This window comes from Paramormyrops kingsleyae, chromosome 17 (genome assembly GCF_048594095.1).
Source record: "Paramormyrops kingsleyae isolate MSU_618 chromosome 17, PKINGS_0.4, whole genome shotgun sequence".
NCBI lineage: Eukaryota > Metazoa > Chordata > Actinopteri > Osteoglossiformes > Mormyridae > Paramormyrops > Paramormyrops kingsleyae.
The window spans coordinates 26,803,594-26,820,182 of NC_132813.1; the positions used below are offsets into that span (position 1 = coordinate 26,803,594).

At 39.7% G+C, this 16,589-nt stretch overlaps 1 protein-coding gene across 10 annotated transcripts in view; it reads left to right on the plus strand.

Annotated features, from left to right (window-relative positions):
- The window catches only part of LOC111837883 (diacylglycerol kinase delta), a 267,917-nt gene that overhangs the window by 78,125 nt on the left and 173,203 nt on the right, over nt 1–16,589 (plus strand). For all 10 annotated transcript variants that reach the window (XR_011983247.1, XR_011983246.1, XR_011983248.1 and 7 more), the window contains exons 6-12: nt 11,037–11,143; nt 11,786–11,911; nt 12,118–12,220; nt 12,564–12,726; nt 12,819–12,927; nt 15,044–15,183; nt 15,280–15,364. Coding sequence is in view for 5 of the 10 variants with exons in the window: in XM_072701297.1 (XP_072557398.1) it covers nt 11,037–11,143; nt 11,786–11,911; nt 12,118–12,220; nt 12,564–12,726; nt 12,819–12,927; nt 15,044–15,183; nt 15,280–15,364 (833 nt within the window). In the remaining 5 variants the exon portion in view is untranslated. The remainder of the gene's footprint in view (nt 1–11,036; nt 11,144–11,785; nt 11,912–12,117; nt 12,221–12,563; nt 12,727–12,818; nt 12,928–15,043; nt 15,184–15,279; nt 15,365–16,589) is intronic.

The window sequence follows — 16,589 nt, forward strand, 5'->3', positions numbered from 1 at the left end:
GTCCCAATATGGCGACGGTATTGACGCGTGCTGAGAGGCTGAATGTAACATCTAGTGTTTATATCTATGGTTGTCATTTATGGTGCGTTCGATTATTTCTCTCCAAGTTGGAACTCTGATGAAAACGTCACGAAAAACGTCACTTCCCGTCGGAAACACGCCTCTTTTATGACGTTGAATTCGGACAAGATTTTGTTGTCCGAGTTGCCCCTGTGACGTAATTTCAACCTGGTGACTTGGTTTGTTTGTAGTTTGTTTACCGTTCGAAAAAAGAATATCGCTATGAATGTACTAAAATATTTTATAAAGCTTTTAATGTGGTTTGACTAGTTCGTGTTTCTTGTTTGTCTCTTGGAAAAATCTCCATTTCTCCATTTTCTCCATTTGAAAAACTCCAAGTCTGCTAAAATATAAAGCAACAACACACAGCAACGTGTTCATGGAGGCAGCCATGTTTGTTCCGAGATGTGGATAGCTCGAACAGGAGATTGTCGGACATGATGTCACTCAACTCGGAATTTCCGAGTTCCGAGAGAAAAACGAACGCACCATAAGTCCGCGTTTCAGTTTGTTTCCCCAGTCCGGTCATTGGGTGTGTTGGACTTGCTTACAGCGCTGGCTTAAAACAACGCATTCTGATCCTGACGCAATGCATTACGGTTAGATGCATTGCGACCTCTCACCCGGCTGCGCAAACTGGAACCGCCTCTGTGACGACACACCTTTGCCCTTATTGGCTGAAGAGTTTAGTTACACGCATGACGTTTGTATCCCAGGCAGTTCCGATGCGTAATCTGCTATTTCTCCCGAATATCACATAAAGCAGTGAGAACTGGTTTTCAGTTAATTTACCTGGTAAAATAAAGTTTAAATAAATAACATTAAATGCTCTAATAGTACACGTAAGTTAGTGGTTTATTTATTGTTAGTTACTTATGTTGCGCTGCTTTATTTGGTTAATCGTCCAGTCTGTGAAGAAGGCATTCAAGTAAGAATTGCATTGTAGTATGACTCATTTCCTGGCGCATACAATTTATATTAGGTCAACGCTCACGGTTCGACTTCTGATATTCAGATCGAGTTCTAGGTCAAACTGGTTTGTTCGACTTTCAAGAAATTCGAGTTCTAGTGAGTTCGAGAACCGAGGTACCACTGTATTTTAATTAAATAAATACTACATTTCCGTACTTTAAATGGTACAGTTACCTACAGCTAAGGGTACAATTGCCAGACGCTTGAAGATACAGCCCCAGGGACAAGCAAAAGTACAAATATTTACCCTTTTTTCTGAGAGCGTAGGCCCCATAATCACATCTTTTACATTTACAAAGCACCCTCTAGAGCAGTTTGTGTTCTTTGATGTGTGGTGTTATACCTCTCTTCAGCTGTGGTTTGGGGATTCAACACTAGAGTCAGCAGGTATTCACTAAGAGGATACCTGCTGTCTCGCAATAACCAGCCACCAGAAAATACACCTTCCTTTGTCACCTGAAAAACTACAAAGCTGGACCAAATATAAGCATCATATAAATGATCTATAAAATGTCCTTGATGGTCGCATATCTGTATTTCTCTATGAATTGTTCATTACTGAGATGGTCCAAGGGGGATTGTGGCCACTGGCAAATGCAACTTGGCATCCTGGATGGAGCTCTCTCAAATGCTGTCTTCTGTTCACTTGCACAATTCTCTGCTATTGCTGGTTGTGAGGAGTGATTCACCTTCCCAATTCAAAAGATGTGACTGGACACAGCAAGTTTTATTGGTTAGCTCATTATGTAGTTTATCAGGGTTGTTCAGAAATTATGAATTGGATTTTGAATTGACTTGGCCACACCCTGTAAGATGTTGAAATGACAGTAGGAAGAATTTAATTCATTTCCATTCAGTGCAGTCACACTACGCATGAATGTCATTTAATCTAGCAAAACATAAATTATTACATAACAGATTTACTTCCAACATGGCAGATATTGATGCTATATACTGTATGTACTACTGAGTGAATTTTATATTTGTATGATTGTAAGATAATAACTGTGTAATTGTTTTAGCCTATTCTGACAATATGCATTTGGTTTATGTCAGCCCTCTAAGTCCTTTTCCATGTGCATATATTTATTGTTTTTTGCATTTAGCTGTTTGGGTGTGTTACCATTTGTGAGGAGTCTATGCAGTAGCTTTTCCTGTGGGTTGTCAGATGGATAGGGTTGTGATACGGTTACATTTATGACTGTATGAAGTGCTCTTTCATCATGATACACAAAATGACAGTTAAATTATTTATTCTATAGGTGTGGCATTCAATATTAATAACAGTGACATGCACAGACTTTTCAGGGAGGTGCTCAAACAGGATGGCATGGCCAATTGGTTCTTTTTAAAATCTTTTTATTGAAATTTTTACATGGCATAACCAAAAACCAAAAGGTATCATTCAGTCTACCAAAAGACACAGGGTACAGTCGTTTGTATGCATGTGAACAGCAGTTTAAAATGATGGCACAATAAAAACATAAACAAAACACAACACAACCTCCACCCAGCCCGGTCACTGCCAGTAATCTGTAGACAAAAGCAGACACCTCAAACAGCAACACTGCATAAATAAAACTGTTTATTGTAATGCTGAACTGTCATGGATTTTGGATCTTAGCCTTTGGATCTTTTGGACCCAGCCTCAGCATGTCTGCGGGTCCTTGAGCAAGGCCCTTAACCCCCAGCTCCCTGAGTGCCCCAACAGGTGGCTGCCCTTCCCAGACAGCTTACTCTACAAAGAGCAAGTTGAGGGAGGCGTAAAAGACAATTTCCCCACAGGGATCAATAGAGGTATCAATTATTAATTATTAATATTATCTTATTTAGAAAAGGGCCCCATATTTCCAGGAATTTATCATTTGAATGTTGAAGTGAGTATTTGATTTATTTTTTTTCTTCCAAGTTTTAAGCAGGACATCATGTCCATCAAGGGGTACATTTTCCTGCCATAAATATTTGTGATTGTGTAGTGGGGGTATGGGCAGGTTTCAGTGTATGCTGTTTATGTTAACATGCTAGGTAATTCATATTGAAATATTAAGCTGTATTGTTAAAGCTGCACTTACACTATATGTATGAATTTATCTGAAATCAATTCCATTTTAATTCTACTTCCTTATATTCAAAGTTGAATTGTACACTGTGTTTTCAACCAATTTATGAATTGTATTTGATTTTCAAGATCATTCTTAAGTGACTTCTGAATGGTGCACAACCCTGTTATGTACTCATGGCATACATGTGTTACAACAACGAGCTTCATTTGCGCTAATTTATAGTCGACTTCATAGTGTTATATTGCAATATTGACCTCTTATTATATCAGCATTATTACAAAAAGAGTGTCAAATAACGAGTAGGTCTGAGCATTCATAAATATAAGAAAGAGAATGAATTACAAGATGAAGTCACTTGTTTGCCAGTATTCCTTGTTGTTTTGTGGACAGTTAATTGGAGTACTCTAAGTGAAAGCCAAGAGTTAAAAATGCTTTTTGATTGTAGCTAATCTCGTGTATATACCATTTTGTTCAGCATATTTATTGTGCAGAAGGAACAATTTGCTGCAGTTGTATAATGAAGTATTTTGGGAAATGTGTGGAAATTTTATCATTGTGGACCTGGAGAAGTGGGGGGTGGCCTCCCTCATTTCTTAAAATCAAAAGTGGCAACCCTAGTGAGATACAGTTTGATTGACAAAGATGTGCATCTCCAGTTGAGGAAAAATTGGACATTCTGAAAAGACTGAGTCATCAGGAAATAGCATTTAGGGAATACAATGAGTGAAACCTGACAGCAAAGGGAACTATGGATATGCTCTCCTGCTAAAGCAATGTTGTAAATGGCAACAAAGAATAGTTTTTGTCAGTTAAAGTACAAGGCCATGTTAAAGAAACTTCCTAATTGCAGATCCTATCTTAATCATGGAAACTAAGGTTAGGACCTGATAGGGGGGAATAAAGCATTTAGGGAAGAAATTCTAAGTCAATGTTACTATCCTTACTTTAGTTAGGAAAAGTGTATTACACAAGCTTCTTAACTTCCAAAAATCTTTAAAAAGGGTCACATGATGGCTAGTTGTTCAGCAACACATTGCAGCTGTCATGTCTAATGTGCAGCAATACAGCTACTGTACTTTAGTAAAAGTAAGTAAAAAGCAAAACTGCAGAGTGCAATGTGTGTAAGCTAGCGCAAATTTCCATAATTCTGAATACAATAAAATTTATACCAACTAGATGTCTTCAAACTTTTGTTCTTTCTAAAGTTTGGTTAATTGTGATTGCTGTGCATTTGCGCAGCAGTTACGATGCTCTCTCACATATTTATTTTTTCCTTTCCCAAATCTTTGGCACCAATCTTCTCCTACAGTTTTTCACCTAGAAACACTGTTCCACCTCTCAAATGTTCCACCCATTAAGAAGTACACTCACCTAAAGGATTATTAGGAACACCATACTAATACGGTGTTTGACCCCCTTTCGCCTTCAGAACTGCCTTAATTCTATGTGGCATTGATTCAACAAGGTGCTGAAAGCATTCTTTAGAAATGTTGGCCCATATTGATAGGATAGCATCTTGCAGTTGATGGAGATTTCTGGGATGCACATCCAGGGCACGAAGCTCCCGTTCCACCACATCCCAAAGATGCTCTATTGGGTTGAGATCTGGTGACTGTGGGGGCCATTTTAGTACAGTGAACTCATTGTCATGTTCAAGAAACCAATTTGAAATGATTCGAGCTTTGTGACATGGTGCATTATCCTGCTGGAAGTAGTCATCAGAGGATGGGTACATGGTGGTCATAAAGGGATGGACATGGTCAGAAACGATGCCCAATTGGCACTAAGGGGCCTAAAGTGTGCCAAGAAAACATCCCCCACACCATTACACCACCACCACCAGCCTGCACAGTGGAACAAGGCATGATGGATCCATGTTCTCATTCATGAGTGTATGTTTGTATTTCTCTTTTTGATATTGCACCTGCATCCCTCTTTTTCATCCCTCCATCAAATTTTCCCAATAAAAATAGAAAATAGGGGGATGAATAAGGAGAGATAGAAGAGCGTTAAACAATCAAAGCTGGTTGAAAACTTTTGAGCTTTTATGTATACAGCATTCATGCATTTTCTTCAGGAAGTGCCCTTTCTAGTTACTACATAAAAGTTTTAGCAATAACGCTTGAGGGGACACAAGTAACTTAGTTACTAAACATCCATGAAATTCATGAACTGTTATGACTGATTAATGATGAACGAACATGTGATCAGCGCGTAACTAGCACTTAGTTTCTGGTTAATTAATACTTTAAGTAAGAAGGTACTACTACATTTTTTGTGCCCCTTCAAATTAGTTGTTACCATTTTGTGTGTGCTTCATTGTATATATTGTACTGGAGACTTGTATGTAGTGCTGGGCGATAAAACGTTCTTGATTTTTTAGCGATAAAAAATGAGGACGATCATGATGATACACACAGACTCTATCAATCAAGTTTGCTCAGTTTTAGAGAATTTGCTGAGACAGACAACTCGATGACCTATCTCCTATAGAGCAGAGGTTTACTGAACGCCAGCACAACAGCCAATCGCAGGTCTGTCTGCAGCTGACTTGACATGGAGCGAGATCTGCCGGTGGCTGCAGGGGTGGAGTATAAACTGAATGCAGTCAAGTCGGACATCTTCTACGCCTCGTAGTGTGCGAGACCTGACTGCAATGGCAGCACTGCCGGAAAGGTGTAGATCAGGGGTGCCCAATACGTTGATCACAAAGGTAGTCTGGGTAGATTGTATGGCATAAAAAAATAGAGGATTTTGTTGTTTTGTTCAACCACGCCAGCTGCTGAAAAACTGCAGCAAGCAACCGAATTGCCTAGTTAGCCTCCAGTTTATTTCTACTAAACTTAAGAAAGGGTATAAAAATGAATGGGGGAGCTGGACCAAGTAAGAAGCCAAAAACCACTTCCATACGGAATGGGAGGAGGACTGTTTTTCTTCACCATGTCATATTCGATAATTCGAAGTGCATTTGCTTCATCTGTCAGTCTTCCATTATTGTTCCAAAGAAGGGAAACGTGGAGCGGCATAAAAACTACAACATAAACTTCCCTCCGAAAAGCGAAATGAGAAATATAAAGGTAAAGGAACTATTCAAAAATACTTTATCTCAAAGGGAAATTAATAATAATAATAAATAATACTAGATATATTTATAAATAAAAATTTGTTTTGAATTTTTATAGTAGGTAGATTAGAGCATTTATATCATTGTACTATTAGAGCATTTATATCATTTATTTCAACTTAATTTTACCAGGTAAATTAACTGAAAACCAGTTCTCACTGCCTTACGTGCTTTTCGGGAGAAATAGATAACACATTGGAACTTCCAGGGATACAAACAACTCTTCAGCCAAAAAGGGCAAAGTTGTGTCATCACGGAGGCGGTTCCAGTTTGTGCAGCCGGCTGAGAGGTGCTGCACGATCTTAAGTCGTCTTGCTCTCGCAAGGTTTTTGTACCATGTGACGCGTGGTGATGTTTTGCAGCGACGGACAAAAAAATCTAACCATGATTTGGCATTTTTTTGAATAAGAGTTTTTTGTTTCGTTTAGATACTTTTCTACCAATGAATTTTAAAAGGTTTTTAGGAGACCAAGAATAGAGGCAGATACTTGTTGCAGTCAGTTCTGTCCTGCTTTATTTTATGTTTGCCCTTTAACATATTTGTAATATTAGATTCAAGATTCAAGATTCAAAGCGTTTATTATCATATGTACAGAAAAAGTAGTATTTCTCAGTACAATGAAATTCTTACTTTGCTGCCCACTCACAAATGCCAGGTTAAATTAAATTACAAGTACAAAGAGCATACTTGAGAAAAAATAGTGCAAAAAGAGCTTAAAGTGCAAAGTGACCTGTTGTGCAAATGAGGTAGGTCATGATATGCAAAGTGATCTGTTATGTAAATGAGGTAGGTCGTCTATTTAGGAGTCTGATTGTAGTGGGGAAGAAAGAGTTGTTTAGCCGGGATGTTCTAGATTTCACACTTCTGAACCTTCGTCCCGAGGGCAGGAGTGTGAACAGTCCGTGTTGGGGGTGTGTCGGGTCTTTGAGGATGGAGGCAGCTCTCCTCAGTGCTCTGCGATGGTAAATGCTCTGCAAAGAGGGCAGTGGAGTCCTAATGATCTTCTCCGCAGTTGTTATCACTCTCTGCAGGCGTTTGCGGTCCATAGCAGTTGTGCTGCCATACCATGCGGTGATACAGCTGGTCAGTGTGCTCTCCACAATGCAGCTGTAGAAATTGCTGAGGATCTTGCGTGACATGCCAAACTTCCTCAGCCTCCTCAGGAAATACAGCCGCTGTTGAGCTTTCTTGACCAGCTGTGTGGTGTTCAGTGTCCAGGTGAGGTCCTCACAGATGTAGATGCCCAGGTATTTAAAGCTGCTCACCCTCTCCACTTCAAGCTCCCGGATAAACAGTGGCAGGCGGGGGCTCATATTATGCACATTGTTACATTATTATATGGTTTTGTTCATTTGAGCTATGTTTCTTTGAATACTTGAAAATCAATAACCTTTTATAATTTTAAGGGAATTTTGTATGTAAAATTTCTTGGAAAATAAATATTTGTTTACTAATATTGTTTATTTCAATGTATTCATTCTATGTGTCAGAATAGGGTTTTTTTTATTATTATTTTGATTATTACATGGAACAGCATTGTGAAACTATAATATTGATAATTATCGATATCGGTCAATACAGGAAAAATTATCATGATATTTTTTTTTGCCATATCACCCAGCTATACTTGTATGTACTTTTTAACAAAAAATAGTTAGTTGGAGTATACAGTGATACTTTAATTATTTATTTGTTTGTTTATATTCATTATATTTAATTTGGCAGTAGATTGCGCAATTTGCACTTTAAGAAATATTTCAGTTCATTTTAGTAGAAGTTGTTACTGAATAAAGCAAAGAATCAGATGTGCAAACTGTTTTGCCCGTGGATTTCCCCCTGCAGTGTAGTGGCATAGATTTTGTTTGAGCAACTTGACCATTATATTTTCCTATTCTTAGCATACTCAAACTGCCACTACAACATTACATGCAAATAGTTTGCCGTGTTAATTGAAATGTATTGATACAAATATCTCCTGTGATGCTTAGTAGTTGATTAAGGGGAAAATTTTCAGATTGGTATCAGTATCGGCAGATACTCAAAATTTTAATAAAGGGATCGGATCAGGAAAAAATATTTCATGCCATCTGTAGTGTTACCTATAACTAAATGTATTTTATCCATTTGGCTGCTCTTTTTTTTGCTTATACACAACCAACAACCTCTCCTGGAGCCGACACTTTATCGTGGTGGAGGGGTTTGCGTGTTCCAATGATCCCAGGAGCTAAGTTGCCTGGGGCTTTATGCCCCTGGTAGGGTCACCCAAGGCAAACAGGTCCTGGGTGAGGAACCAGACAAAGTGCGGCTCGTCAGACCCTTATGATGAATACAAACACGGATTCACGATTTCCCTTGCCCGGACGCGGGTCACCGGGGCCCCCCCCCCTGGAGCCAGGCCTGGGGGTGGGGCTCGATGGCGAGCGTCTGGTGGCCAAGTCTACACCCATGGGGCCTGGTCGGGCTCAGCCCAAACAAGGCACGTGGGACCCCCCTCCAATGGGTTCACCACCTGTAGGAGGGGCCATAGGGGTCAGGTGCAGTGCGAGTTGGGCAGTGGCCGAAGGCGGGGACCTTGGCGGTCCAATCCTCGGCTGCAGAAGCTAGCTCTAGGGACATGGAATGTCACCTCTCTGGTGGGGAAGGAGCCTGAGCTGGTGCGCGAGGCTGTGAGGTTCCGACTAGATGTAGTTGGGCTCACCTCGACGCACGGCTTGGGCTCTGGAACCAGTCTCCTCGAAGGGGGTTGGACCCTCTTCCACTCTGGAGTTGTTCACGGGGAGAGGCGCCGAGCTGGGGTGGGCATACTTATTGCCCCCTGGCTGGGTGCCTGTGTGTTGGGGTTTACCACGGTGGACGAGAGGGTGGCCTCCCTTCGCCTTCGAGTGGGGGGACGGGTTCTGACTGTTGTTTGTGCTTATGCGCCAAATAGCACTTCAGAATACCCACCCTTTTTGGAGTCCTAGGAAGGGGTGTTGGACAGCGCTCCTCCTGGGGACTCTCTTGTTCTGCTGGGGGACTTCAATGCTCATGTGGGCAATGACAGTGAGACCTGGAGTGGTGTGATTGGGAGGAACGCCCCCCCCGATCTGAACCCGAGTGGTGTTTTGTTATTGGACTTCTGTGCTCGTCACGGATTGTCCATAATGAACACCATGTTCAAGCATAAGGGTGTCCATATGTGCACTTGGCAACAGGACACCCTAGGCCGCAGTTTGATGATCGACTTTGTGGTCGTGTCATCAGACTTGTGGCCGCATGTATTGGACACTTGGGTAAGGAGAGGGGCAGAGCTGTCAACCGATCACCACCTGGTGGTGGGTTGGCTCCTCTGGTGGGGGAGGAAGCCGGTCCTGAGGTCGGCTCCAGGAGAGGGTGAAGTGGTCACATAGCAAAAATATCTTAGCCTGATATGTCAGTAGCGTCAGTTTTTAGGTAACAGTTAAAAAGTTGGTAACCGATGTTGGATTGAGCATTTTGAGTTTCCTAACCTGAGATTAGATAGGACAATAATAAAATAGGATTCCTAAAGTCAAATATTTGCTGTTGTAATACCATATTGGGACAAATCCTATCTTATACTCTTCCTATCTTAAGATTTATGTTAGGAAGTTTCTGTAATATGGCCCTAAGAGAATAAATTTGGAATGGGAGACAAATTGTGCAGTTTTCTAAAGATACTGGCTCATAGATGTATGCATGTTTTGTTTTTTACATTACATAGTATTAAGAATTAGATTATCATAACTCCTTATATCTGTAATATAATTGGTTGAAACTGGACAAGTGCCATGTCTAGCAAAAAAAGAACAATTTATTCATTATTATATAGACTGTAGCAAATAAATTTATTACCACTTAAATACTACCTATAGTATTTGCGCACTTCACTCAAGCTTTTGCCTTTGCAGGCATATCTTGAGCATAACTTAATTAATTCAAGAGCTTGGAATAGCAAATTAAGAACAAGAAAAAAGTAAATTGTGCACACATGGAAAGGTCTTTGTGAGCTTGATTTAGTATTTTGTTGACATGATTGCGTGCTCGATTTAGTACATAATGCCCACAAAATAAAACAAAAAAATGTTTGTGGCCCCTTCAGGGCTCTGTATATACCATGCTGTGCTTGTTACAGTTCACGGAGAATATTAGTCATGGTGCTAAAGGGAAATAAATAGAATAAATAGATATTTAAACATGAAAAGAATATAAATAACACTACAAAGGAAAGTTTGTGAACAAACTCCATGTTGGCATGAAATAGCCATATATAAAAATTTAAATGAAAATGATCAAATGAAATCTGATTGGCTGTTGGAGACTCATCCCACTTTCCCAAACCTTTAGCTGCAGTCAGCCATTGACACACTGTGCACAGTATGGGGACCCAGCCATCAATAGTGTGAGAATAGCACCAGTTTAAATTTTCCCATAGAAGTCAAGGAGGGAGTTCTGTTTGGCTGTTGGAGGCTCTGCCCACTGCTTCAAATTTTTTACCGCAGTCACCCATTGGGGACCCTGCCATCAAAATGGTGAGAATGGCAGCAGTTTAATTTTGTCTAGAATGGCAGATGACATCATTGACCCGTAAATGATGACATCGTTGATAGATTTTTATACAAATTATGCATGGGAATTTTAAACATACAGCTGTTGTTAATTTGTAACTATAATCCTTGAATTGCAAGGGGTAAGTAATAATATGAATCTGGGTTTAGTAGTCATTCACTGTCTAATTTAAATATGCATAAAATAGAAACCTTTTAAAGGCTGACCATTTACCTGTTTATTTCAATTTTGTTGTGGTTGCTACCTTCAGTGTGCAAGTTTAAAGCCCACAAGCGCTGTGCTGTCAGAGCCAACAACAACTGTAAATGGAGCACCCTTGCATCCATCGGGAAGGATATCATTGAGGATGAGGATGGGGTACGACATCTATGCCAACATAAATAGATGCGCATGTTTTCACATTTCATCTTTTTCTTGTACAACATGTTTTCACAGCATTACACTGCCTCAAAGCATCATACATTATCCCTGCCCAAAGCCTCTAGTAAGCAAGCCAGAGGCAACAGTGACAAAGAAAAGCTCCCTAATAGGAAGGACCCTTGAGAGCAACCAGACTCAAAGGGGGAACCCATCCTGCTGGAGCCGGCAGAGAAAGTAAAATTAACAAAATGATGAAATCCTGACTTATACAGTCCAAATTTTAAGATTTGAGTCTAAATGTGGAGGACAGACAGGTGATGATGCTGCTTTTGATGACATAATGAAGAGTGGTAAAGCAGCAGCACAGGCAGGAGAAACAAACATGTAAACATAAATCTGGAAAATATTGCTCTTATACTATGAACTGTACACACATTATTGTTAAGAAGTAGTGATACTGGCATTGCTATATTATGCAGTATTTTAGAAGGACCTTTAAAAAAGTTTTTTTGTTCCTGTTTATTCTTGAGACCATGGATTCCAGACCAAATTGATGTACAGCCAATGGTAGTACTGTTTTATACCCTCAGAGAAAGACTGTTTGCATCTCATTGATTTCCTATCTGTTGTTTTCTGTAGATCTCAATGCCACACCAGTGGCTGGAAGGGAACCTGCCTGTTAGTGCCAAGTGTACAATATGTGACAAAACCTGTGGCAGTGTGCTTCGCCTGCAGGACTGGCGTTGTCTCTGGTGTAAGGCTATGGTGAGTGTGCGCATTTGCATGGTTTTGTCCATCTGTGTGTGTGTTTTTATGGTTATACTTTTATCCCAAGTAGTCTTTTATAACTTATTGTTTTCCTTTTGTACCACTAGATATACTGTATTTGTCAAGGCAAAAATTAAGTATTTTGCTTAGAAGTAGTACAGATATGGTTTGAGGTCATTACATTACAGTTGTCTTTCTCCCAGGTTCATACAGTATGTATAGAACAGCTGTCCAACAAGTGTCCTCTGGGTCAATGCAAAGTATCTGTCATTCCCCCCACAGCACTCAATAGTATTGATTCAGATGGTGAGTGTCTTTATATTTTTGATTGTTCTTTATATTATCCTCATCATGTTGTACACGTTGTGATTTTTGTTTTCCCCAATATTTGTAGCCTGAGAAAAGAATAAAAATGGAAGCCTAAAATTTTGTCTGCTACAGTTTTACAATGCTACTTGATTTTCCTGACTGTACAGTTACTAGAAAAGACAAAATGGCACGTTGAACATTTTAAACATGGAATCCTCATTGTACACTGAAGGATTGATTGGTTTTGTATTCTTGCATGAATTATTGCTTGACTCAAGCATATCGAAATATTTTTGTTTGAATGTGTACCCATTCTAATGCAGCTGCCATCTGTTTGCAGGGTTCTGGAAGGCCTCCTGTCCACCCTCTTGCACAAGTCCCCTTCTTGTCTTTGTCAACTCTAAAAGTGGGGACAACCAGGGTGTCAAGTTCTTACGTCGATTCAAGCAGCTGCTCAATCCTGCCCAAGTGTTTGACCTCATGAATGGAGGGCCCCACCTAGGGTTGGTGACATATTGTCGAGAACATTTCAGAATGTTGTGCAGAAGCTTATATATGTGCTTTTAAGTTTGTAAAGACTTTCTGCCTCTTCTAGTTTACGACTCTTCCAGAAGTTTGACACATTTCGGATCCTAGTTTGCGGAGGGGATGGCAGTGTAGGCTGGGTGCTCTCAGAGATTGATGCTCTGACTCTACACAAGCAAGTAAGCCTGATTCTGTTCCATTCTTTGTCAGTACGTCATACAACCCCTGGCATAAATTATGGAATCACCAGTCTTGGAGGATGTTCATTCAGTTGTTTGATTTTCTAGAAAAAAAGCAGATCACAGACAAGACACAAAACTAAGTGAATTTCAAATGGCAACTTTCTAGCTTTAGAAAACATTAAAGGAAATCAAGAAAACAACTAGTTATTCAGTAAACGTCTCCTTTTTTAGACCAAGCAGAGGGAAATAATTATGGAATCATTCAATTCCAAGGAAAATAATATGGAATCACCCTGTCAATTTCCTTCCCCACCTGCACCAGATCTTCTTGTTAATCTGTAGTTAAAAAGGAGTGATCACCCCTTGAGAGCTGTTGCACCAAGTGGACTGACATGTATCATGGCTCCAACACGAGAGATGTCAATTGAAACAAAGGAGAGGATAATCAAACTCCTTAAAGAGGACAAATCATCACGTGATGTTGCAAAAGATGTAGGTTGTTCCCAGTCAGCGGTGTCTAAAATATGGACCAAGTACAAACAGCATGGGAAGGTTGTTAAAGGCAAGCATACTGGTAGACCAAGGAAGACATCAAAGCGTCAAGACAGAAAACTTAAGGCAATATGTCTTGACAACAGAAAATGCACAACAAAACAAATGGGGAACAAATGGAAAGAAACTGGAGTGAACGTCTGTGACCGAACTGTGAGAAATCGCCTAAAGGAAATGGGATTTACATACAGAAAAGCTAAACGTAAACCACAATTAACACCTAAACATAAAAGAACAAGGTTACAGTGGGCTAAGCAAAAGCAATCTTGGACTGTGGATGACTGGATGAAAGTCATATTCAGTGATGAATCACGTATCTGCATTGGGCAAGGTGATGATGCTGGAACTTTCATTTGGTGCCGTTCCAATGAGATTTACGAAGACAACTGCCTGAAGAAAACATGCAAATTTCCTCAGTCATTGATGATATGGGGCTGCATGTCAGGTAAAGGCATTGGGGAGATGGCAATCATTACATCTTCAATAAATGAACAAGTTTATATTGACATTTTGGACACTTTTCTTATTCCATCAATTGAAAGGATGTTTGGGGATGATGACATCATTTTTCAAGATGATAATGCATCTTGTCATAGAGCAAAAACTGTAAAGAAATTCCTTGAAGAAAGACACATAAGGTCAATGTCATGGCCTGCAAATAGCCCGGATCTCAATCCAATTGAAAATCTGTGGTGGAAGTTGAAGAAAATGGTTCATGCCAAAGCTCCAACCTGCAAAACTGATCTGGCAACTGCAATTAGAGACAGTTGGAGCCAGATTGATGATGAGTACTGTTTGTCACTCATTAAGTCCATGCCTCAGAGACTGCGAGCCGTTATAAAAGCCAGAGGTGGTGCAACAAAGTACTAGGGGTGTGTTGCGGTCTTTTTTGGTTTGTTTATTTTCAATGATTCCATAATTTTTTCCTTGGAATTAAGTGATTCCATATTTTTTTCCCTTTGCTTGGTCTAAAAAAGGCAACTCTTACTGACTAAGTATGTTTCTTTCTTGATTTCTTTTAATGTTTCGTAAAGCTGGAAAGTTGCCATTTGACCTTAACTTAGTTTTGTGTCTTGTCTGTGATCTGCTTTTTGTCTAAAAAATAAAACAACTGAATGAACATCCTCCAAGACTGGTGATTCCATAATTTATGCCAGGGGTTGTAGAAACCAATGCAGTTTTAAATTTGCAATGGGGAACATTTGTTATCTGGGTAACCTATGTATATCTGTTGATGATTGTCACCAAGGAACTTGAAAGTAAAATTGAATAATGACAGTAGACATAAGTCTGGTCTCTGCATGTTATTTTACTGTTAGTTTGACTTGTATGAAAAGGGCTATTCCTGAAAAAAAAAATACTCTTGTGAAAATCATGTAATCTGAAATCAGAAATATGTACAATTAAGAGGTTAAGAGATTTTGTCCATTCATTATGAAGTGTAATGAAAATCTCTGGTTTTTTTTTTCATTTTGACTTGTGTTTTGTAAAATAACCCGTTAAGGTGGGGTTTGTCCTTCCATGTTGAGGTGCAAAAGATTTTTATCTGATCTGGTTGCAGTGCCAACTAGGTGTTTTGCCACTGGGCACAGGGAATGATCTGGCACGGGTGCTGGGCTGGGGGTCCGCATGTGATGATGATACCCAACTACCACAAATCTTAGAGAAACTGGAGAGAGCCAGTACAAAGATGCTGGACAGGTAAGAGAATCATGAGAAAGACAGGAATGAACTGAGCTGTAAAGACACATTGACCGTTCATTTGTGCTTGATCAGGGCTCTTGCCTTTCTTCATAGATGGAGTATCATGGTATATGAGACAAAAATTCCACGACAGCATTCCAGTTCAACAATGGCAGAAGACTGCAATGATGACTCAGAGGTACAATAAGTGGTGATTTCTTTAAGACATCAGGTCAAGCAAAGCTTCAGCAAAAAAAAAGAGAAGTAAAGGAAACGTAACATTTGTTTCACGTAAGATATCAATTTAACCAAAATAAGTGTGGGTGTTCAAATAATATCTATCAAACTATTGTACAAAACAGCACAACTACTGGGTTGATAAAAGGAACTTCAGTGAAGCAAAACATTTTCTGCCTCACTAATAGCCTAATAGACTCACTCATAGACTTCAAGATAAGATAAGAATCTATTGTTATTGTCCAAAACAAAGGTAATGAGAATGAAATTGTTGTTTTCCTGGGAGCCTCGACCAAATGGGGGTATAGGGTTTAACCAGAAGTAATAAAACAATAAATAAAATGAAACAATAAAATGTACAAAATGAACAGCAAGATGTGCACAATATGGGATCCACTGGTATTGGTGCAGCAGCAAGTAGCCAAATACTGCAATAGGCGGTTAGTGTGGTGTGTGTGCAAAATTGTAATACAATGTACACAAATACTGAAGGCAGTGATAGTGAGGTAGGCTGGGCGATATGGCCTAAAAATAATAAATAATTCTGATTTAGAGTATAAAAACAAAACAAGCAAATACATACTGCTGTATAGAAGGGGAAAGGCTACTTTGGTAAAATACTATGTTCCTATCTGGGGTCAATTTTATTTAGCATCTGAATGAACCTGTTTTTTCCATCTTTGGGAATATGAAACATCACCGCATCTGTAATTTCTTTCAACCTGGATCCCTTATTATCATTTGGGAATCAATGTGAAAAGGACGTCACTGTTCTTTCCTGCTTTTTAACAGGTGTTTGTAGGCTGCGGCTATTTTGCATATCTCACAAAGCTACACACTCCTGTCAGTCGGCTGCGTGCCTCTGTATAAGATACTAAAATAAATTTCTTGTGCTGCTACCTTTAGTAGAAAGATTTCAGACAAACTTTACAGCAGGAAGTGGTTTGTTCTGTGACGGACTTTGTATAACCAAAACACTTACAAATGACTAAGGAGACGCTGCCAATTTTTGAGGCAAGCTCTTCACTTGTTGACGTATGTGGTGCCAGCTTGCTATTGTGTGTTGGTGTTCGATGGGGTGGGGTGGGGGCAGGTCACAGAGAACAGTCTGGTATGCTGTAATTCATGGAGCCCCTGAAGTTAAAAAAAAAAAAGGTTATGATCACAGTTATAATGATCAACTGCTT